The sequence below is a fragment of the Artibeus jamaicensis genome, unplaced genomic scaffold (assembly GCF_021234435.1).
Source record: "Artibeus jamaicensis isolate MK-2021 breed Jamaican fruit bat unplaced genomic scaffold, CSHL_Jam_final contig_1132, whole genome shotgun sequence".
Lineage (NCBI taxonomy): Eukaryota > Metazoa > Chordata > Mammalia > Chiroptera > Phyllostomidae > Artibeus > Artibeus jamaicensis.
Genome location: NW_026521221.1, coordinates 7,854,044 through 7,876,866, shown reverse-complemented (window position 1 = coordinate 7,876,866; position 22,823 = coordinate 7,854,044). Strand labels below are relative to the sequence as shown.

The 22,823-nt window shown below is 53.8% G+C and overlaps 1 protein-coding gene across 1 annotated transcript; it reads right to left on the bottom strand.

Annotated features, from left to right (window-relative positions):
• Window positions 1-5,071: 5,071 nt before the first annotated feature.
• Window positions 5,072-21,857, bottom strand: TYRO3 (TYRO3 protein tyrosine kinase). Its single transcript, XM_037161806.2, has 19 exons — window positions 21,480-21,857; window positions 19,610-19,793; window positions 19,306-19,406; window positions 18,316-18,486; window positions 16,741-16,827; window positions 15,841-15,956; window positions 14,152-14,329; window positions 13,329-13,474; window positions 12,642-12,786; window positions 12,169-12,298; window positions 11,989-12,089; window positions 11,616-11,711; window positions 11,198-11,278; window positions 10,648-10,740; window positions 10,136-10,257; window positions 9,401-9,510; window positions 9,079-9,238; window positions 8,727-8,863; window positions 5,072-6,521 (listed from the first exon to the last, which is right to left on the bottom strand). Exons 1-19 carry the CDS (start codon window positions 21,610-21,612, stop codon window positions 6,131-6,133), a joined length of 2,682 nt encoding a protein of 893 aa, XP_037017701.2. The 5' UTR covers window positions 21,613-21,857; the 3' UTR covers window positions 5,072-6,130.
• Window positions 21,858-22,823: the final 966 nt, after the last annotated feature.

Genomic DNA, 22,823 nt, shown 5'->3' with positions numbered 1-22,823 from the left:
CCAAAAGGACTTAGAACATTATCCAAAGTATATACCATTAACTATTTACTCATATATATTGTTAATAAAAAGAACAAGACAAACAGCATACACAGTAATTTTTTTCAAAGAAGACTTTATTTATTTATTTATTTATTTTCAGAGAGAGAGGAAAGGACGGAGAAAAGGGGAGAGAAACGAGGATGTGTGGTTGCCTCTCACATGCCCCCTATTGAGGACCTGGCCCACAACCCAGGTCAGTGTCCTGACTAGGAATCGAACTGGTGACCCTTTGGTTCACAGGCGGGCACTCAGTCCACTGAGCCACACCAGCCAGGGTAGCAAGTACAGTAATTTTTATAAAAGAAAAGTAAACCATTAGCAGTGTGGCTCAGTTGGTTGGGCATCATCTCACAAATCGGAAGATCATCAGTTGGATTCCTGGTTAGGACATGTGCCCGGGTTGCAGATTCAGTCCTGTACTGGTCAGGTGGTTGGGCGCCTCGGAGAGGCAAACAGCTGATGTCTCTCACATCCATGTTTCTCTCCCTCTCTTTCTCCCTTCCTTTCCCTCTCCTTAAAATAAATACATAAAATATTTTTTAAAAAAGAAAAATAAGCATATGGGTAAGATATTCCTTAAAAACTTCATAAATCAGTAACAGTGGCTGCTTCTAGAGAGAGTGACTGAGGGACCAGCTGCAAGGCACCTTATTTTCACTGTCTACCTTTCTATACCTTTTTAATTTTTTACCACGGGTATTTAACATCTATTTAGAAAGATAAATTAATTTTTTAATAGAAAAATATCAATCAGGAACACAGAAAGAAAAAGTAATTAAGAGATGTAGATTAATTATGAGATGTAGAAATTGCGTTCCAGGCTTTTCCATTAGTGAATGGTTTTTCAGACCCTGGCTCCACACTTTCAGATCAGTGATGGAGCACAGTTGCTTGCACTGCAAAGCGTATGTGGTCCTCAGACCAGCAGCCTCCGTATCACCTAGGAACTGGTTAGAAGTGCAGAATCTCAGGCCCCACGGGAGACCTACTGAATCAGTCTACACTGTAACAAGATTCTCAGGTGATATCTCTGGAGGATCTTGTCTGAGGTATTAGAAATAGTGAGCTAGCCCTGGCTGGTGTGGCTCAGTGGATTGATCGTCGGCCTGTGGACCAAAGGGTCACTGGTTCTGTTCCTGGTCAGGTCACATGCCTGGGTTGAGGGCTGGGTTCCCAGTTGGGGGTCTGTGAGAGGCAACTGATCAATGTTTCTCTCTTACACTGATGTTTCTTTTCCCCTCTTTCTCCCTCCTTTCTCCTCTCTCTGAAAATAAATAAATGAAATCTTTAAAACACACACCCACACACCGAGCTAGAAGACATAATAAAAAACAAAGAAAGACAAAACAAAAACACTGCTCTACTCTTGTCTCTAATCTCTGACCCCCGTCAGAATTGCTGTGGTTAGACAATTCTAGAAAATAAATTGCTGAGTGAAAGAAGGCAACAAAATAATCCAACCTTTATGACTCCATTTTTATGAACTTCAAAAAAGAGCTACACTAATCATGATGTTAAAAGTCAGAATAGAAGTTACCTTTGGGGAGGAGGTAAACAGCAGCAGGACCCAAGGGTTAGGGCTGGTAATGTTACTGGTTATATACAGATCTGAATGTGGACATTCTTTTTATAAAAAAAAAAAACTTTTAAAAAGATTTTATTTATTCATTTTTAGACAGAGGGGAAGAGGAGAAAAGAGAGGGAGAGAAGTATCAGTGTGTGGTTACCTCTCGAGTAGCCTCTACTGGGAACTGGCCTGCAACCCAGGCATCTGTCCTGACTGGGAACCGAACTGGCCACCCTTTGGTTCACAGCCCTTGCTAAAAAATTTTTTTTTAATTTATTGATTTTAGAGAGAGAAAGAAAGGGAAAAGAGAAAGAGAGGGAGAGAAACATCAATTTCTCGTTCCACTTACTTACGCATTCGTTGTTTGATTCTTATATGTGTGCTAATTGGGGATCGAAGCTACAACCTTGGCACATTGAGGCAATGGTCTAACCAACTGAGCTACCCAGACTGAGCTATTAGTAGGAATTCTTAAGGACAATACACTTCTGATTGGTGTACTTTTTCTATGTCTTATACTGCAATAAAAAGTTCTTTACAACTTCCACTATTATCTACTTCCTCAAACCCCTTGACCATGCCTGGTTTGGGGAGAAGCAAGGTTCGTGAGGAAAAGATACTAAGCTAATAAATTATCTACGCTGATTTAATCACTGGTAGGTAACTCCCACACACTCCTGTCAGAACTCCTGTGCGTTTCAAAAGGTGCCTACTATTGACTGCATTCGCCCCAAAGATGACATGATCACAATAGAGCTACAGAGTGTTCTCTGGGGCGGTGGGAGGAGCAAGTACAGACTCTGCTGTCTGAGTGGGTTTGGAGCCTGGAGCTACCACTCATCGGCTACAATATATATCTTGGGCCAGTTTCTCCAAATTTCTTGTATCCCCACTTTATAGGAATGCTCTGTGTATTAAGTGAGATAGTATATATGAAGTGCTAGGGACAGGGCCTGGCATGTTAGACCACTGATAGACAATTATTTGAGTAAAGGTCCTCTCAGTCAGTAACCCCCAAACACTGCCTCACAGGTAATCATCACCTGCAGTTAGGCAGGAAACTTTCTGAAAGTCCATTCAGGTGTCATGATCCCTGTGGGAACCAGAATCTGGAGTGTCAGCAACAGGTTTTTCAGGATGCACCTGCCTCATTCTATTCCCCTTATCCAGCAGTGTGACACCTGTGCCCGCCCAGTTTCCCTGCAGCTCTCAGCACAGAGCTGGGCCTCTTTCTCACGCCTCCTGCTGCGTGTTCCCTCCCTTCTAAACCTTTTAGAAGCTTGCTCTAAAAATCTTCTAAACTAAAATTTTCAGGTGGTATTATTTGGAAGCAAACTTCATGCTTTTATTTCTAATCCTCAGGAGGCTCACCATTCTCTTTGTGCACTTTTTCCTGGTTTCCCCGGGGCTCCAGCCAACAGCATAAAGGTGAGAACAATGTCTCACACCCAGTGACAGAAAGAGGAGAGAGCCAAAGCGGGCTCTTTGTCCTTGTTCCAAGGTGAAGAACTTTTTCAAAACATTTGTATTTTCTTTTCTTTTTTTAAAAGATTTTATTTATTTATTTTTAGAGAGAGAGAAAGGGAGGGAGAGAGAGGGAAGAAAACATCAGTGTGTGGTTGCCTCTCACACGCCCCCATCCAGGGACCTGGCCCACAACCCAAACACATGCCCCGGCTGGGAATCCAACCCGTGACCCTTTGGTTCACAGGCCAGCACTCAGTCCACTGAGCCACACCAGCCAGGGGGGGGAAAAATCTGTATTTTCAAAAGGTGGTTACTTCTACAAAGGATCACGGTTCAATTCCCAGTCGGGGCACCTGCCTGGGTTGCAGGCCAGTTCCCTGCAGGGGACACACAAGAGGCAACCATACATTGATATTTCTCTCCCTTTCTCCTTCCCTTCCCCTCTAAAGATAAATAAATAAATAAAAAATCTTTTTTAAAAAGGTGGTTACTTCTGGTAGCAGTCACAGAAGAAGGGGGAGAAACATGGACTTGTTGCTCCACCCATTAGTCCACTCATTGGTTGCTTCTGGTGTGTGCCGACCAGGAACCTGCAACCTTGGCATATTGGAACCACACTCTCACCACACTCTCACCACTGACCTACCTAGCCACCCCTGCCACCTAGCCAGGGTGGTATTTAGCATTTTTTTTTAGCATTTTTTTATTTTTTTAAATTTTTAATTATTTATTTTTAGATGGGAAGGGAAGAAGAGAGGGAGAGAAACATCAATGTATGGTTGCCTTTTGTGCGTCCTCTGCTGGGAACTGGCCTGCAGAGAACCGGCCGGCAACCCCAGTACGTGCCCTGACTGGGAATCGAACCGCGATTGTCTGGTTCGCAGGCCTGCGCTCAATCCACTGAGCTACACCAGCCAGGGCCTTTTTTTAGCATTTTTTTTTAAAGTAGTTTATTTGTGTGTGTGAAAAGGAGACAAAATGTTTATTTAATGCTGTTCAGGCCTAGTTACTCCACTAAAATATCAAAGTCCTTTAGGGTATACACCTACACCCACACAGCTCCCACTTCTCCCACTGTCCCAACTCCGGGTACCGTAAATCAGGAAAAGAGCACACGTCTGTTTTTTGGGCCACTGGCACCGTCAGCTGTATCACCGTGCAGGCAGGGTCTCTCTAATTAATCCAAAGTCATATGGCACCCTCTCACGGTCCACTGGCAAGAGTTCTTTGTACCCAGTTCCAGTCAAAGTCTCTCTTACTTTCCAGGCCATTCGGCCAAAGGGGGCACCCCAAAGCCAAGTGGGCCTCTTCTACCAAAGCTGCAGGAGTCTGCACTCCACCAAAACCATGTGGCTTTCTTCTTCACCTGGCTGCAGGGATCTCCATTCTGGCAAAGCTGCGTGGTTTTCCCTTTCACCTGGGAAAGAGGGAGTCCTCACTCTGCCCCAAACCGCGTGGCTCTCTCTCCTCTTCACCTCCACAAGAGGGGGTCTTAACTCAGCTGGGACCCAGTGGCTCTCCCCTTTCACCTCACCAAGAGGAGGTCCCTTACTTTGCTGAAACTGCGCGGCTCCCCCGTACATGACTGCAGGGGTCGACTCTGCCCCAAACTGAGTGGCTTTCTCTTCTAAGTAGTTCATTTTTTATTGTATTTTTTCCATTACCGTTTATCCCCCCCTTATCCTCTCCTCCACCTCCACCCACCGCCCTCCCCATCCCGGGTATTTAGTATTTTTTAAATGACCTTCTGCATTTTCACAATGATCTAAAATGACTATTTAATACCAGATTCTCTGGGGTCTTCTCTAATTACAAAAGCAGTTTGTGCTCAACGCAAACAACTCTGAAAGCACAAAGGAAACAAAGCTTTCCTAATCACATGTAAAGGTAACAGCTGTTAACATTTTGGCATATGTCTTTCCAGACTTTTCTCTGGGTGGAAATGCTTCATTTTGGGGATCTGGAACAAAAGTAAACATTTAAGAGACAAAGCCGTAGGTTTTTAGCCTTTAATTTTATTTCTGTTTTTAACCAGCATCTAAGGGTTTGGAAATGTCCCTAACGGCAAGGGCCCACCCATGCACTCCCCCAGCCAGGGCTGGGGTCCAGGCTCCAGTTAACTCCCCCTCACCCACACCAGCCATCGGGCCTGTTTTCCCTGCATCTCCAGAGACCTGGGGCAGAAGAGGGTGTCTGGTTAGAGGGAACATTGAGACTGAGATGCTGCATGGAAGGACTGGGCTCAGACACAGCTGCCTTTGTTAGTCTTAGGATATTTCGGGATTTGGTAGCATGCTTAGACACACTGTAAGAGGGCGCAAAGAGGGGCTGCTGGTCTCCTCTCTTGCCTCACTCACTGCTGGGCAAGCCCTACAGTATCCCTTCTTGCCAGGCTCAGGGCACTGCCTTTACAAGTCGGGCAAGTGGCAGCCTGTGGTAATCCAGCCTCTCTGTGACCTGGTCAGCTGCACTTTACTCCTGGCCTAGGCGGGGCTGGTAATCAGGAGGGAGACGATTCAGACCTGAGAATGTCCCACTGCCTCCTATCACAGGGCTTAGGTCCTGACTGTACCAACTCACTGAAAGGGGAATAATGCAAGGGCATCTCTTTGTGAGGAGGGGCAAACCTGGGCATTTAAACCCCAAGCATGGGCACAGACCTGGGATCTACAGAAACACCTCAATGCATGCACTGAAGCAGCAGGGTAGCTCAGCCAAGAGAGTAAGGGCCCACAGGGCTAGATGTACTCTCCCCCAACTCCTTTCCACACCCATGGTAACCATGGAAACATAACCACCCCCTCCTGCCAGCTGCCCGGGTTTAGACAACCAGGCCTGGCCCACCTCCACGCAACTGAGGAGACCAGGCTGGCCACAGAGTGGCTGCAGGAAGAACTGGGATTGGGCGATTTGGTCAGTCCAGGCTTCCAGCACAGCTTGGGAAGACTACCACAGGAGCCTCCACGTCCTGCTGCCTGGCCTGGGGTCAGATGGGGCAGGGTCAGCCAGCAGGGCTAGCTGTGTGGCCCCAGATGCCCTCTCTCTGCCTGTGGACTAACAGCTACTATGGGGCAGTAGGCCTTGCTGCAGCAGCAGTAGCCTCTGGGACTCGTTGTGGGGGCTTTCTGGCTGCTGCTCCTCCTGCCTGGGCCGCTCAGCTAGCCCTCCGGGGCTGAGGATGTACCGATAGTCACTGGGGGTGCCCCCTGCCGCCCCCACACCACTGCCACCCTCAGCCCCACCAGGAGCCTGGTCCCCACCAGGCAGCTCCAGGCCGTGTCCCTCAGCAGGCTCCTCGGCTCTCTCCAGGTTGATGTACAAGGGGTCCTGGCTGCTGGACAGCACAGACAGGTGGCCCAGAATGTTTTCCAGCTCCATTCGCAGGCACGTGAAGCTCGGGCGCTGCTTGGGGTCGGCGCTCCAGCACTGGAACATGAGCTCATACCTGGGGCAGACAGAAGAGTGAGGGACGGCAGTGAGGAGCCAGAAGAAAGGGGAAGGACGGTCGTTTCCACAGAAGCAGAGGGCCCTTAATCATACAAAACCAGGATTTAAAAAATTCTTTTTAAATATTTTATTTATTTGTTTTTAGAGAGAGGGGAAGGAAGAGAGGGAAAGAAACAGTGATGTGTCAATGTTTGTGAGAGATAAATGGACGGATTGCCTCTTGCACACCCCCAACTGGGGACCTGGCCCGCAACCCAGGCCTGTGCCCTGACTGGGAATCGAACTGGTGACCCTTTGGTTCTCAGGCTGGTGCTCAACCCACTGAGCCGCCCCAGCCAGGGCCAAAACCCGGATTTAAATTTTTTTAATTTAACACATTCGTGTACAGGGCTTACCATCATGTATCAGGGGCTCTTCTCACAACAACCCTCTGAAATAAGGGGACCCCACTTTACCATGTGGGAACTGAAGCACAGAGAGGTTAAAAACCTTAGCTAAGGTCACACAAGTAAAAAGTGACGAAGCTGCGATTGGAAGCCAGGTGGGTCGCCCGAGTCCCTCCTATTCTTCTTGGGAGGAAGAACTAGGAGTGTTTGTCTGGCAGAACGCATCCTGGAATGTGGGTTTTAACATCCACCCTTTGTCCTAAATCCTCAACTCTTCAGGTGGCCTTAAATCCTCTTTGTTTGCTGGTACCTTTGAGATATGAAGAGAGTTTCCAGCCCTCTTCCCCGGGCAGGAACACTTTTGACACTCAGTTTCAGGAACCTCACAGATTCCCGGAGGTTTTCCCTGTTCCTATGGCAAGCCTCAGGCTGAGGAGGGAAAAAAGAACCCATGGGCAGGGGCGGAGACCACATTAGTCAGAGACAGCAAATGCCCGACTCTCCTGTGCCTACAAAAAACCTCCCAACACTCCCCACACACCAGCCCTCCTGACAGGGGCCCCCGTGGTGGGGGGAACCGTGCCAGACACAGAGTGGGCCGTGGGAATGGTCTGAGGCCAAGGGTCTGTGGCCAGGCTGGGACACATTCTCCAGGCTGTGCTGGGAGCCAACTGGCGCCTGTCCACCAGGCTGCCCGGCGGGAGGCCAGCGCCCGCCCACCCTCTATTGACAACGCTAGCTCCAGCCCAGGAGACTAAACCAGGCGCTAGTCCCCACTCCCCAGCAGACTCTCGGGAGCTATGCCCTGGGCTCTGCTGAATGAATAGGAGGGGTAGCCTGGTTTGCGACTCTGATCTGCCTCTGACCTACGGTCCAGGCTCAGGGCACTTCGAACCCCTGCCCTAGAGAAAGAGGATCCTGCCATTCAGGCTGAGCCTTCCGCTACCTGTCCACACTCTTGGACCGCTGGAGGTCCACTTCCACCGCAAGAGAGGTAATCCTCCTCTAATCCTATGAGTTAAAGACTATCATGTATCATCTCCATTTTGTAGAAGAGGAACTGGGATTAAAGAGGTTAAGTAACATGACCAATGTCACAAAGCTATTAAGTGAATGAGTTGGGGTTTGAACCTAGATCCCTGTCATTTTAGAATATGTGCCTCTTAACCATGATGCCCACTGTGATCTGTCTGTTCTAGTGTTATTCCCTTACCCCATGCAAGCCAGGGTGTTCCTGGGCCCCCAGAGGACCTTTTCACTGGTACCAGCGAGACAGAGTCCCTCCACCCCACTGAGAGGCCAAGACAAGGAAGGAACCCAACCTCTTGTCCCCAGCTCCGCGCCCTTGTCAAGCAAGGAATGTGGTGGAGCAGCAGTTTTTTCCTTGTCACCCGCCCCCAGGTGCAGCCCTCTGGCAGAGGGAGGGAGGGCTCCGCTCTGCCTGGGAGGTCTCAGACCGGCTGGGGCTGAGCAGGGGGAGGGAGGGGAGCAGGTGACAGGGAAACCTGCACGGACTGCTGCTCAACCCTGTAACCTCTGCCTTTTGGGTCCCTGGTTCTCCCTGAAAACTGGAGAAAACTGTGACAGGAAAAGGCTGGAGTGAGAAATATGAGATAGGAAGGGAGGAAAGAAAGTAAATAAGGAGGCAGTAGGTGAAGAAGTTTGGGGTCAAGGTCAGTCTTTCCTCTAATGAACAACAAGGACATTTTTTTAAAGGGTCTAACCGAGGTTCCGACTGGCCCGGCAGCCGTGGTGTCAGCCGTGTGCGGAAACCCGGACTCCCGTTTCCTCCCGTGACCCCTTTCCCGGGCACTCACACATCTTCCATGCAGTCCGGAGGCTGTGTCAGGCGGTTTCCGCCGATGAGGTAGTTGTAAATCTCAGCATTCTCGATGCCAGCATATGGCGTCTGCCCGCGAGTCATGATCTCCCACATGGTCACCCCGAAGGCCCACTGTGACAGTCAAGGCAAGAGGAAAGGTGTCACTAGGCTTCCTGAGCCGGGCAGAGCCCTTGCAGTAAGCATGTCTTGGGGTTCAGGGGCCTCAATACAAGGCAGCCGAGGCCAAGTGCTGACCTGGCTGGGCCCTTGAGGATCCTACAGGCCCACCTGCACACCGGTCCACACCACTTATGTCACCACGAGCCTCACTGTGCCACCACACTCACCACGTCACTGTGCACAGTGTACAGGTTGTCAGCCAGGCTCTCCAGGGCCAGCCACTTGACAGGCAATTTGGAGGCACAGCCCTGACGATAGTAGTCCCCACTGTAGATCTTCCGGGACAGCCCAAAGTCAGCCACGCATACAGTCATGTCTTCTGCCAGCCTAGGAGGAGTATTGAAGGATCGGGTCTTACTGGCAGCCTTACTAGGTTCCCCAGCTGTCCCCTCGCCTAGCAGATACCGCCCTGGGTGAGAGCTGACGATCAGCTAGCTCCTCCGGGCACTAGCCCCTCCCTCCCAGTCTGGGCCTCCAGAATTCACATACATGCAATTCCGAGCAGCCAGGTCTCGGTGGATGAAGTTCCGGGAGCTCAGGTACTCCATGCCACAGGCAATGTCCACCATGAACCGAATCAGGGTCTGCAGGGGCAGGTTCTGGTGGGCAGACAGAGCAAGCTCAGCCTGGATCTGTCCACCCAGCCAGGGCGGCGTAAATGAGGTTCCTCGGCCAGAAAGCCCAAAGACTGTCCTTGGAATCACTGAAAGGAAAGAAGTCGAGGGGCTCCCCAAAGCAAAGGAAGCTTTGGCAAATCTTCCAGAGCACCCCAAGTGATTCTTCCAAGATTCCCCCAACTGGGACTCCACAGGCCTCTTCTTTGAGAAAGGGTCCTCACCCAGCCTAAAATTCCCAGCAAGCACAAAGAATCAAACTTGATGAATACTATACGATTTCACTCATGTGTGGAACCTAATGAATAAACTGAACAGGCAAAATAGTGACGGAGGCACAGAGAGCAGGCTGACAGATCTGGGGCGGGGCAGAAAGCAGGTGGAGGGATCCAGCAAAAAGGAGAAAGAACTCATGGACACGGACAATAGCGTAGTGATTGCAGGGGGAGGGAGTATAAGGGGGATAAATGGCAATGGGAAAAAAAGCAAAAAGTCAAATTCAAGGCCTGCCTTCTCCTGACCAGTTCGATCGGATCCCTCTACACAGACAACCTCTCCCAGGGTCTTCGTCCCTTTCCTACTCCTGGCCACCCCCAGCCCTGGCACTCACAAAGGGGTTCTCCCCAATCCGGGAGGCAAGCAGGAAGGCGTGCAGGTCCCCGTGCTTCATGAAGGGCAGGATGACCATGGGGATGGGGAGGCGGCCTTTGGCCCTGCTTCGGAGGCTGACCCCTGGGAACAAGGGAGCGGATCACAGAATGGTCAAAGGGCGGCTCAGGTGTCCCCATGAGCCCCCGCCTCTAGCCCTGGCTCTACAACCTCTTTCCCCAGAAGTTCCCCACTGGCCTAGTGACCACCTGGGATGGACTGTGGCTGCCCCCAGTTCTCTGGAGCACCCTCTCTGTCCCCTCTTCCTCCTTCACATGCAGACTTTCAGTACAGGGCCTGCAAACTAAACTCCTCACCTGGAGTCTGAGCAGATTTCAGCCAGGACTTCCTGGCTATTTTGCCATCTGCTTGCTTATCAGGTAAGGCTGAACCTCACTTCTGCAGGCTGCCCTCCCACCTTTGGGGAGCACAGTTCTAGCCTTATTTTGTGTCTGCCTCCCATAAGGAGCTCACCGACAAGCTTGGCCACATGTGGGTGGTCGAACTCCTTCATGCAGGCTGCTTCCCTGAGGAACTCTTCAATGTCGCTCGAGGCAATGATGTCAGCTGGGAGAGAACAGCGGGAGGGAGGGAATGAGAAAGATGTGTCCCCAGTTCTGACCCAAGACTCCTAAGCTTTGTCCTTCAGATATCCTGGACTTCCCAGGGGCCCAAGAAGACAGTCTGGCCATGGCAGGAGAAACCCTAACACAGCACTGGTGCTCTCTAAGAATTTCTCCGCTCGCTGATACCTTCCCTTTGGACAGCCCAGCAGCTGGACCAACTGCGGCTTTCATCACTCTGTGTGAGCTGGGAGGACAGTCTCACTGCTGGCAGAGAGCAAAGGCTGGGGCATGAATGTGTGTGGGCTCCTGCCTGTGATTCAGTCACGTGGCATCCCAGTTAGTGCTGACTAACTCTCCTCGGAAAGCCCAGGGGCCCAGCAGCACCTGCTTCAGGATCAGTTGCCCCTTTCATCCTCCCAAGCGATGCCCTCACTCCACCTCTGCGACTCTCCACTCACCTTTCAGCATCTTTACAGCCACTTTCACAAATGAGCCGTCCTCCTGCTTCAACTGGGCCTCCCGCACTGAACCAAACTCTCCTGCAAACCAGTTCAGATGTGGTGCGGAGTCCCCTCGCCCTCCTGTTCTCCCCTCCCATCCCTCCCAGGTGACCCTCCATAGGGACACAAACTCATCAGACTCTGGGGCCGTGGCGGAGGCTCCCTCATCCCCGGCCAAAGCACAGCCAGGAGAGACTCCTCAGCAGTGCTCCCTGTCCCCAGCTGCCATTCCCCCAAGGACTCCAACTTGGGAGTTCGCAAGCACATCCTTTTTATGGGAGCTGACCCAAATCCACACCGACAGGGATGGGAGCAACCACACACACCCAGACATAGCAAACTCCACTCACACCAAACCCTGCACAGCCCCGCGCACCTTTGCCCAACATGCGACCCAGGGTGAACTGCTGCTCCGGGATGAGCACATCCTCCAGTTTGTCCTTCAGTTCATCACTGATGCCCAGGCTGTCCACTGGTGGGGACGGGTGGAGAAAGGAGAGGGACTCTGGTGCCTACTCCCAAACCCAGCCTGCCTCCTCCACCCCATACTCCACCCACGGAGCAGAGACGAGCTTAGTTTGGCTCTCCCACAGCCAGAATGGCGCCCCCCACAAGGTAAGGTCTGTGTGTCTTTTCCATACTATTTGCTTGGGACTCATCGTATTGGTCAAATTAATGATTTAGTAAAAGGAATACAGATAGGGGTACAAGGTAGCCCGTTCTGCCCACGTAGATTCCCCACCACTCACACGTGGCCTCAATGCGTTCAGGCCTTTCCCGATTGAAGGACCGGGCTGCCCGGAAGTGAACGGCTGGCTCTCCTCGGGCCATGACACTGTCAAAGGCTTGCCTAGGGGGAAAGCCAGGTCTCAGGGTCAGCCCCAGGTCTTCAGTCACCCTCTGCCTCTCCCTGTGTCCCTACCCCTTACCCGAAGCGTGTCTCCTTCCGCCTCTTTCGAAGCAGGATGAGAGCCAGGGCAGCGGCCGTCACAAGGGCGGTCAGCACACCCAGGACCACAGGCACCCAGGACGTGCGGCTGTGGGGAGGGCCCTGCTGGCCTGTGGGAGACGTGGGCATGAGGCAGGCTAATGCCAAGGAGTCCCTTTAGAGCTTTCCAATGATGGCCACTTGGCGTGGTCAAGTCAATTAAGGTCCCGAGTAGAAAGAGGCTCCAAAGGAAGTCCTGAGAGCCCCCACCCTGTCAGTGACGTGCTCTGGCTGTTGGGACCTAAGGCACAACCTCAGGTTGTGTGAGATGCAGTGTGAGTGCCGACCCTGGCCTCAACCGCTTGACCCCGAGTCCTTGGGCCTGTTGAGAGGTAAGGTGCTGCCACCCTCTTCCCACCAGTCTAGGGTGCCCTCAAAAGCCCTCATCCTGTCCCCTCACTCTACTGGCCTCACCCGCGTGGTCATGAGACGAGACCATCAGTGGCTGACTCCAGGGCCCACAGCCAACTGCATTGGAGACGCACACACGCACGGTCAGGTCCTTCTGGGGATCCCAGACTGTCAGGTTGGCCCAGGTGCCCTCCACTATCAGTTCACCCTGCAGCCAAGAAAAGCCCCATCTCACACGGAGTCTGAGGAAAAGGCCTCCAGCTGGGGCCTGAAGGCAGAAAAAGGTCTAGCTGGGAACAGGGGAGCCTAGAGGCACTGGGCTCAAAGGTTGCAGGAACACGACCTGCTGGGAGTAATCGCATTCCTGCTCTGGGCTGCTGAGGCCCTTCGGGAACACAAACAGAGCTCAGTCCCAGGAATGCAGCCGTGGGGGATGGGAGGGAACTGGCCGGAGGATAATAAGGCCTTATCTGTGCCCTCCCCCAGTCTGCACAGAAATGTGCTTCCTGCTTTACAAACAAAGTAGCCAATCGATGAAATCCTAACAGCGAACATAATCCATCCAATAAGAAGTGCAGCCTGCAGGGGAAGGTGGGAGAAGTGGGCTCCCTAGGGTGACGGGAGGCTGAGCCCACCAAGACCCGGGGGCCTATGAAGGACAGCCGGCAGCTTCAGAGCCCTGAGGGGTGACTTAAGAACACTCAAAAACTGGAGGCTTTGGTCTTCCCTTACCTGGGTTCCTTCCCTTACCTGTGTTCCGTTGTCTTGAACCCAGGACAGTTTATAGGGTCCCAAGGGGCTTTCGGAAGGGCCCTCAGGGATCACTTCTTCCCACTCCAGGATGAGGCCTGAGTCTGTGCGGATGGCATGGAGGTTCTGGGGAGCACTGGCTGGGGCTGCACCCAAAGAGAGAAGGTTGCTAAGAGCCCCGCCCTTCTCACCACCACTATCCCAGGCAGGTTTTTGGAGCCAACTCCCAAGAACTAAACCACATAGACAGCAACGGGTAGGGGAAAGCTGGCCTCCCAGTCCTGGCTGCTCTCGCCGTTGCCCTGGGGAGGAGGGCTGAGCAGTGGCAGCACACCGCCTATGCAGAGTGTTCTCTTAATGGCCTTGGAGACTGCCTCAGCCCCGTCCTTCACTACTCCCGTCCTTCACTACTCCCGTCCTTCACTACTCTGGCCACAGTCCTGTCAAAGTCCTTGCAATTGCTAGAGAACTCAAATGAGCTCCCAGCGTGAGTCTTTGAACTCACTGTGTCCTCTTTCTGCAGTGATACCCGCCAAACATGGCTCCTCCCTTATCAATCAGACCTAACCCTGGGGCTCTCCTTATCTGATCTTATTTACTTTACTCATCTGTACCACTTACCAGACTAGAGCTGCAGGGTGTGGGGTGTGGGGTTAGGATTTATCTATTTCATAAGGAGGCTGCAAGTCATCAGTGAGTGTTTGCCAAATGGTGCATGAGCTCCCTCTAATAGTTCTTCTCCCAGTCAACTGAGCTCAGAACTGGAGTCAGATGGCCCCTCCCTTGCTCCAGCCCTGCGGCCACTCTGCTGAGAGCACCTTACCCAGACCCTGTGTCCGGAAGGGCACCCAGTCGGCATACGGGGACGGCCCCAAGGCATTGGCACAGCGCACCCTGAGGCTGTAGTTGGTGGCAGGTGCCAGGTCCCGGAGAAGGCAGGTAAAAGGTGGTACAGGGACCACAACAGCCAGGACCTCCCAGCCTCCAGGGGCCTGCGTCACCTACAAAGAATCAGAAAACTAATGATGTAGAGGGAGATGGAAGATGGGATGGACATAAAGGGGCTTGAGCGAACGCCTCCTCTAAGCCTATCAGCAATCACAACCCACCCCTTCCCCCAACCCTGCCCCCAGCAACACACCAGGTGCCACAGCTCCACACCTTTGTGAACACTGTTCTCTTTGCTTAGAATGACCTGCTCCTCCTAGTAAAGTCCAACTCGCCCTTTAACACTCAACACAAATACCACTTTCTCTGTGAAGGCCTTTCTCAACTACTCCAGAGAATTCATGCCCCTTTATGCTTGGCATGTAACTTGGTCACAGTAGTGGCCACTTACTGTGACTGCACGCCAGCAGGGTCAGAGCCTCAGAGCCCCTCAAGGGCAGAGTCACAGAGCCTAGGACACCGTGAACCGGGCCTTCACCTCCCACTTGGGGAGCCCACGGCAACAGTACAAGTGGAGACCCAGGCCCCATGTAGCTAAATATTTAAATGTTATAGATCAACTAACAAAGCTGTGAAATAAAATACCAAAATATTTTCTACATTAACATGCTGACAGACAAAGCCTCGAAACAACCTAGAAGGTTTGCCTTTATAATCCTCCAACTCCTTGGACGCCACGCCCAAGCCACAACATGGTGGCTCCGGACCTGTACCCTGAGGGCCGTCACCTGCACAGGGTGGAAGTACTGCCTGCAGACCCTTCCCCCCACAAACAGCTGCGCTTTGGACACAGGCGAACATTCTAGACGCGCCCGGGAATGGGTCAGGGAAAAGGCCCACCAGGCCCAGAAGCAGACTTGCCACAAGACAAGGAACCCCGAGCATCTAGAGTGCGGTGGGGTGTGGTGGCTGGGGGACCGAGGGGCTGTCCTCACAATCTGGGTAGGCACGCCCCACTTGCCCTGGGACAACGGGTGTGGGGGTGCAGCCGAAGGAGGGCCAGAGTGGGGTTGTCTGGATGGCGCAGGACAGAGCCTCTCTGCCTGGGGGAACTGTCTAGGTCAGTTTCCAAGGTGCTCATTACAAACCTTTTGATTAAACATCTGAAAATAAATAAGCCTGTGTTGCCTCTTGTTTTTAGTGTCACCTTATCTGGTTTTTCACCCTCTGGGGCTAAGAACTCCTAGTGTCCTTGCTCCCTCTGGCATGAGTGAGGGGCGAGGCATGAGAGTGCAGGTATCCGATAAATCGAAGGTGTGGGTTTTCATCAACATAAGACAAACCCGTCCAGACATCCTAAGTTTGCTCTAGTGATTCGCTTTCCAGCCTGAGGAATGCATGGGTTTCAGCCAATCTGCACAGTCGCTTGGTTACCAGAGCACCCTACGGTAAGAGGCAGCGGCCTGGACAGTTCCCGGTAAGGGAACGACACCTGAATAGAGCTGGAGACAAGCCCCGTGGGTGAGCCTAGTGCTATCCAATGCAATACCGCTGCCTACAAAGTGCCACTGAAGCAGCCAGAGCGAACGTGGCCCGGAGAGCCCACCCCGCCCTCTCAGGGTACCTGGACCGTGCAGGACTGGAGCACAGCTCGGCCATCGGCACCAGGGGTCCAGGCCACGCTAGCATTGCTGCTGGAGAGATTCGTCACCATGATGTTGAAGGGGGCTGCAGGCAGTGCTGTGGATGAGAACTCAGAGTCAGCACCCGGAGTTTGGTGCCCAGGAGGACAAGAGAGGTCGGGACAGAAGGCATGAGAGTCAAGCCTTGAGTCCCTCCCTAGGGTCTGCCCCCCTAAACTGAAGATGACTGCTCAGTACTCCCGGAACCAACCACAGAGGATACAAGCCACACAGCCAGCAGGAGGCCAGTGCTCACACCCAGGAGAGTGCCCAGGCTGTCGGGGGAGGAGGCTGCCTCACCCCGAACCAGGGGCCCTGTCTGACCAAGAAAAAGGATGACAGTGGGTAGGGGGCAGGCAGTACCTCTGCCTTGGGAGAGGAAGCCCCTGCAGCCACAGGCCATTCTCCACAAGCTGGATCTCCCCCCCTTCCCTCCCTCCGTGCACACACAGCCCTTTGGGTCTCCTCTAGCATCCTGCCAGGCAGTTTTCCCCTCCCCCACTCCCTCCATAGGGGCTGGCAGAAGCAAGGTTGGGCATGAGCCTTGACCATCTCCTGTTGGCACTTTCTCTCTCTCTCTCTCCTCCTCCCTCCCTCCCAAGGGCTCTGCTTCATGATGGGAAATCTGCTGTGACGTCAAGTTTCTATTCTCATCTCAGCCTCAGCAGGGTCTCAGGTGCTCCCACTAGGAATGGAGCTGTGCCAATTAACCCCTCATCCCTCAGATCCCAGCAGGACTGAGAAGAGCTGGAACACCCAACGATTCTGCCATTCCCCACTGCTGGACAGCTCGCAGAGAATGCCCCTGCCTCACCTACCCTCCCTCCCCACAGTTCTCCTACCTTGAAGATGTACAGTAGCTGGGCGAGAAGAGGCCAGGCCTTTCAGGTTGTGAGCTTCACAGGAGAACACAGTGCTTCGGGTCACGCCTGGGGCATGAAAACTTCAGTCAGCCCCCACTCCACCCCCACCCACACACAGCAACTCCCACTCAGCCTGGGATTGGGAAAGGTGGTTACTTAGGCTCCAGAACTTAATGTCCCAGAAGTTCCTCCAGCCAAACGGGCTACATAGCCGCGTACAGCAGAACGAACAGGGACTTTGGTGTCTAATGGGCCTGGGTATAAATCCAAAAGCTGGGCCTCTGCCTTCTCATCTCCCAGATGGAAGCGGGGGGCTGTTGAACACCAAATATGTCAAGTGCACGGCACACAGTAAGCCCTTGAGAGATGCAGTACCACCCCTCCCACTTCAATCCCATCCCCCAAACACAGCGCAAAACTGCCTCCCTCTTCTGGTCACTCCTTTATCGCACACTCCAGAGCCCTTCGCCTGCTCTGTGCCATGGCATTGCTGTGTCTGCAGATTCTTTGCCTTGCAACAGTTCTTGGCTCCCTATGCATGTGTCTTGTCTCTAATTCCTTAAGGGCTGGACAGATGGCTGCTAGTTCTTTTGTATTCTTTCCATCCCCCGTGGTGCCTAGCACAGTGTGAAGTGTGGAGTAGGAGTTCAGTGAGTGCTTATTATCAGGCTGGCTGCTCGAGGGTCCCAACCATACACATCTGGAGAGAACAAAACCCAAGCTCCCTTCTGATCTGCTCCAACCAGCACCTCTGAACAGGACCTGCCCTTGTTTCCAACAGGTCCTGCCATCCGCCTTGTCTCAAGATCCACACCACTAGGGAACTTGGCAGGTCAGAGCCCGACCCTCCCACACTGGCAAGTCCCTGAGACCAACCTCAGACAACAGTCTTTTTTGGGGGCCAGTTCAAGCCTCCACCAAAAACATTAACTTTGTTTCACAAATAAGTTGAGCCCCTCAACCATGTGAGGTACATGCCCAAGGATCTTGGGGTCCAGGCAGGAGTGCAGGTGTGACTGCTTTTGGTTTAACTGTGCGGAGGTATGCACAGAGAGTTGTTTAGGAAAACAACACAGGGGCCATTAGGAGAGGAGGCCCTGTATTTTTGTGCTGTCCTTCCCTCCCTGTTTTCCTTCCCTCTACGTTTCAGCCTGAGACGCTCATCTTCCAGGCATGTCTGCCAGACACTCCTCCTAGCTCTGCGTGGGCTGGTTCCTGGCTCCTTCCCTCAGGAGGAGTGGCGGTGGAGGAGGAATGGGTGCCCCTGAACCCACTCACTGCACCTCCCAGCACCAGCTGTATACAGCCTGCACTATCATGAACCAGGCAAAGAGGCTCCAGCATCCTCCTTAGGCACACACAGCAGGATCAGCACTAATCTGCCCACCCGGCCAGCCTAGCACACCTGACTAATAAGCTAAGCAATAGCGCAGCACACGTACCCAGGCACCAGGGTTTGCTCCGGACACTCACAACAGCAAACAGTGATTTAAGCAGATCTGAACTCTGCCAGCCTCACCACCCCTGTTCAAAGCCCCTCCTAAGCTTGCTCACCTGTTACATTTAAAACAGAAGGAGAGGGAGCAGGTCCCCCAACCTTCGTGTGTTCTCTCCACCAGATAATGGTAACAGGTTCAGGGGGACCCACGGCCTCACAAGACAGTTGGAAAGAGGCATTGGGTGGTACCGCCAGATCTTTTGGCTGCACGGTGAAAAATGGCACACCTAGGGAGAAAAGGGGTACGGGGAATGAGACTTGCCAACTCTCAGCTTCCAACTGCCCAAACTGCAAGTTTGCTACCATTTGAAGCTCTCTACATAAGGTCCCCACAGGCCCTTATGACTGGGTCAACTGCAGAACAGCACCTCACCTGACATAAGAGCTCTTCTTCCCCCTGCCCCCCTTAAGAATATCCTCTATGCTGTCCCCTCGGGCAACGCGGATTCTCCCTTCCCAGATCTGCTCTGACAGCCCTTCTCCAGCAAGGAACAAGAGACAGGGGCAGAGGGTGGGGAGCTGGGGGAAGGGCAAAAAGGGAGAGATGGGGCAGAGGGTAGGGAGCTGGGGGAAGGGCAAAAAGGGAGATATGGGCGGGAGCTGGAGCAGAGTTCTGCTGGCAGGACCCAGATCCAGTTGAGAGCCCTTTGTTACTTTCTTAGTCACTTTGTTTTCCTGGGCTGAACAGCGCTGAGCTCTCACAGCTGCAGAGCCATCCTCCCCTCCCCCACTTCTACCCTTCCTGGCCTGGCCATTTGGCAAAACAGGGACCAGCCCAGATGGGTGCTTGACAACTGGTCAGGCAACTGAAAATGCTGTTGCTGTTCAGACAACTGAAAATGACTCGCATCCCATTTATGGGTCCTAGTTGCACCCTTGGTTCTCAAATACCCAGACTCCAGTGGGTAAGGTCTTCCCATGTTGCGGTGGGCCTGGAGCCTGGTACGATCAGGCTCCGGAAGGCACTGAGGCTGCTTTCCTCCATTGAGCTTCCTTTTCCAGAGGTGTAGTCACCAGTGAGACAACATGCTCATGTTTCTCCTCACCTTCTACTGTGAGTGACATTGGCGGGGAAGTCTTGGTTGCACCCCCATCCTCCACCTGGCACCAGTACTGGCCTGCATCAGAGCGCTCTGCTGACTTCAGGCTGTGGAAACAAGACACCAGGCTCACCTCCCAGTGTCATGGGAGGCAGGCAGCTCTGCTGCTCAATGGGTTCAGCCTGCCCCAACTTCTGGAAGTTTCCACAGGTTGCCAAATAAAGAACCACAGACCTCCGGGCATCAGCACTGCCCCCAGCTCCCCATGTCCCCAGGCTGGCATCCCACACCTTCCCTCACAGTGCTGCACCTGAGGAAGCCGATCCAGTGCTGCTCGCTGATTGAGATGTACACCTGATCCAGGCCCTGGACCACAGCCCCGTCCTTCATCCACTGTATGTCAGGATCCTCCATCCCCTCCAGACTGCAGTTGAGACTCACCGGCTGCCCCTGAGACACTGTCAGCTTCGCCGGGGCTCCCATGAACTTCAGGCCTGAAAGGTGGGAAGGAGAATGTGTCAGTCATCTTGAGAGGTCCCCAGTCTCTGGAAAAAGCCCCTATCCTCTTCTAGAATCTAGCTTCTGTATCAGAGGGCTCATTCTCAGCCATCGTCCAAGGAAGCAGAGGCAAGACAATGTGGAAGAGCTGTGGGAAGGGGTAATGACAGACTCTCCAAGGCACCATTTCTGCCACTGCCAACTTTCCCCCAGTGCCAAGGAAGAGACCTCCGCTCCACACCTCCCTGCTGGGCAATGTTAAGTTCAGGCCCAAAAACTAAAAAGAAGGCAAGCCAAGCTGAAAGAGTTGGGGCATTATTATACACCTAGGGCAGGTGCTGCCCAGGGAATGGCTGCTATACAGCCAGTGCAACAGGCAGCCAGTTCTCCACCCAAGGTGTCAGCCCAAACCTGAGCCCCTGCTGGCAATCCCCTGCACACCCCCAGGCAAAAGAAAGGAGGCTAGAAAAGGAAGGAGGGGGTGCTCCCCTGAAGCGCAGAACATATGGCTGCAAAACCACGTCAGATCAAACACATGGCAGTCTTCCTGGCAGCCGCCTGCTCTATTAATACCTGAATGTGTGCAGTGGTGGGTGCTAGGAAGGTAGGAGGTGGAAGGGAGAGGAGGGGCCCTGAATGGGGAGCACAAGCCCCCTGAGCTAACTGTCACACCAACAGAAGCCACCCTCTGAACACTACCCTCTGCAGACACACACACGCACACCTTCCTCCTGGTTTCCTCTCAACTATCCACATATCTGAAATTCAGTTCTACTTCTTCCTACTCTTTGCTGTGTGGCTCTATAGACAAATCCTGGACTCTCTGATCCCGAGACACACACACCTTTCAGACTGTAAATACTTTTCACTGTTTCCTTTCCCTTCCCTGAGAGTCACAGGGAGTGCTGTCTCAAGAGCAGGTGCCAGCTCAGTGCCAGCTGCTCCGGCCTGTGTTTCTCCTTACTCCCTTCAGCCGATCACCATCAGTCACAGGGCAAGGAGGGAGAGGCTCACTCCCCATGCACACCCAGCGGTCTCGGGGTGCCGAGAGTAAACTTGAGGATCCGGGGTGCTGCAAGGAGCACTGCTGTGACTGGCAAATGTCCCCGTCGTTATGTGGAACACAAGGCTAACTCCCACAAAGACTAGCGACCTCTCACCCTCTCCAACATGCCAGGCTTCAGGAAGCTCGGCGGGCACAGAAACTAGAGTCTGCCCAGACGTTTTCTGTGAGCCGGCACCTTCGCGGCCTCTGTACCTAAATGGTGTCTCTTGGGTGCTCAGCCCCAGCCTCAGCGCCAGTGATTTCAGAGAGACCCTAGTGCGTGGCGCTGGCAGAATGGGGGTCCCCAGGACTGGAAGGGGAGAGCAAACAACTAGGAACACAGAGGTGAGAGAACCCAGTCCCGAACGCCCCCGCTGGCCACTCGGCACACTGTCCCACTCCTTTCCTTCCCACCCCGCCAGAAGAGCCCCCGCCGAGAGAAAGTTGGGGGTGGGGGCCCCGAGACCCGATGCGAACACACGCTGCTGCCCCTCCCCCAGCGCCCAAGCCTCGGCCTTCCAGCTTCGGCGCCCCCCCCCCAACCTCCGGCCCGCCCAGGCCCGGGTTCGCGGGGCTCCGACGCGGCCGCGCCCCTCCGCGGCCCCTGCTTCGCGCCGCCTCCCGGGCCGGCTCTCACCTTCGGCCACCGGCTCCGAGAGCAGAAGGGTGGTCAGACCCGCCAGCAGCAGCAGCGGCGGCGGCGGCGGCGGCGGCGGTGGCCGCGGGAGCGGCGGGAGCCCCGACCGCCCCATGCTCCGCCTCAGCGCCATCGGCGGCGACGCCGCACCATGCCGGGCCCGGCCGGCGAGTGACCAGGGAGAAGGGAGAGGGAAACGAGGGGGAGGAAAGGGAGGCGAGGGCTGAGGGAGGGAGGGGCGGGGGCCAGCCGGGGGCGGGGCGGGGGCCCGCGCGTCCGAGACCCGCGCCGGCGGAGAGTAGCGGCGGCCGCCGTCAGCGGCGCGGGGTCCCCGGGGCCGCTCCTGGGCCACCGCACTCCTTCCACAGCCGCCGCCGCCGCCGCTGATTCATGTTCTTCTCCGAGCCGCCGCCGCCTCCTCCCTGCTCCTCCCGCCCGCAGCCGGAGCTCGTACCGCCCCCCCGCGGGGCTCCGAGCGCCAACCTGCAGGTTGCCAGACTAGTCTCTGCCTCCCGGCCGATCGCCACCCTGGTCAGCAGCACCCGCTGCCCGAGCTACCTCGATGCCGAACCCGAGGATCTGAGTGGGTCCCTGGATGGCACCTCGGCCACGCCCCTCCTTTGCCAAATACACTCCAGAATCGTGTCAAGCCCAGCACTCCTGATCCTTCCTTCACAACCTTGTTAGAAGCCTCTACGGCACACTAACTTTTGTCCAGATTCTGAGTCTGAAAACCCAGCGCCTACCTCTAAGGTTATAAAGCATCTCAGTGTCGTAGACACTTCCAACCATCGGGACCCCCGAAATTGTGACTCAGGGCTCCCCCCACAGGATCTACTAGCACCTCTTCATGTCTCTTTCTTGAGACTTTCACCCAAATTCCCCAATTGGTGCTCCATTCCCCACCCCTTTGTTTCCAAGATCTTGAGCCTTTACTCTTGAGTTTTCCAAGCTCTACTGGGTAATCCTCAGGTTTTATTTGCTAGGCCAAAATCCAGTGCCCAATAGCTTTGGGGAGTTATCATTCTTCCTAGTTGCTTCCTCAGCTTCTGCCTCCCATTCTGCAGGACCTGGTATGAAGGTTGCCTCTATTACTTCAGTGTCTAATAAAACATTAGTTATTAGTAGAGCACCTTGCACACCATAAATAAATAAGCAGATGCCTGTTAAATAATTTCCTCAGAGCTTGGCTTGTCGCACAACCAGTAATCACTGGGGTGGATGATCCCACGGACATTCTGTCGGGCAGACGCCGAGCTGGTTCCAAATCCAGGTGTTCCCTTCCCCTTGCCCTAGCCTCTGTCTACCTGGGCCTTAGAGCTTCCTCCAGATGCGCCTTTCCAG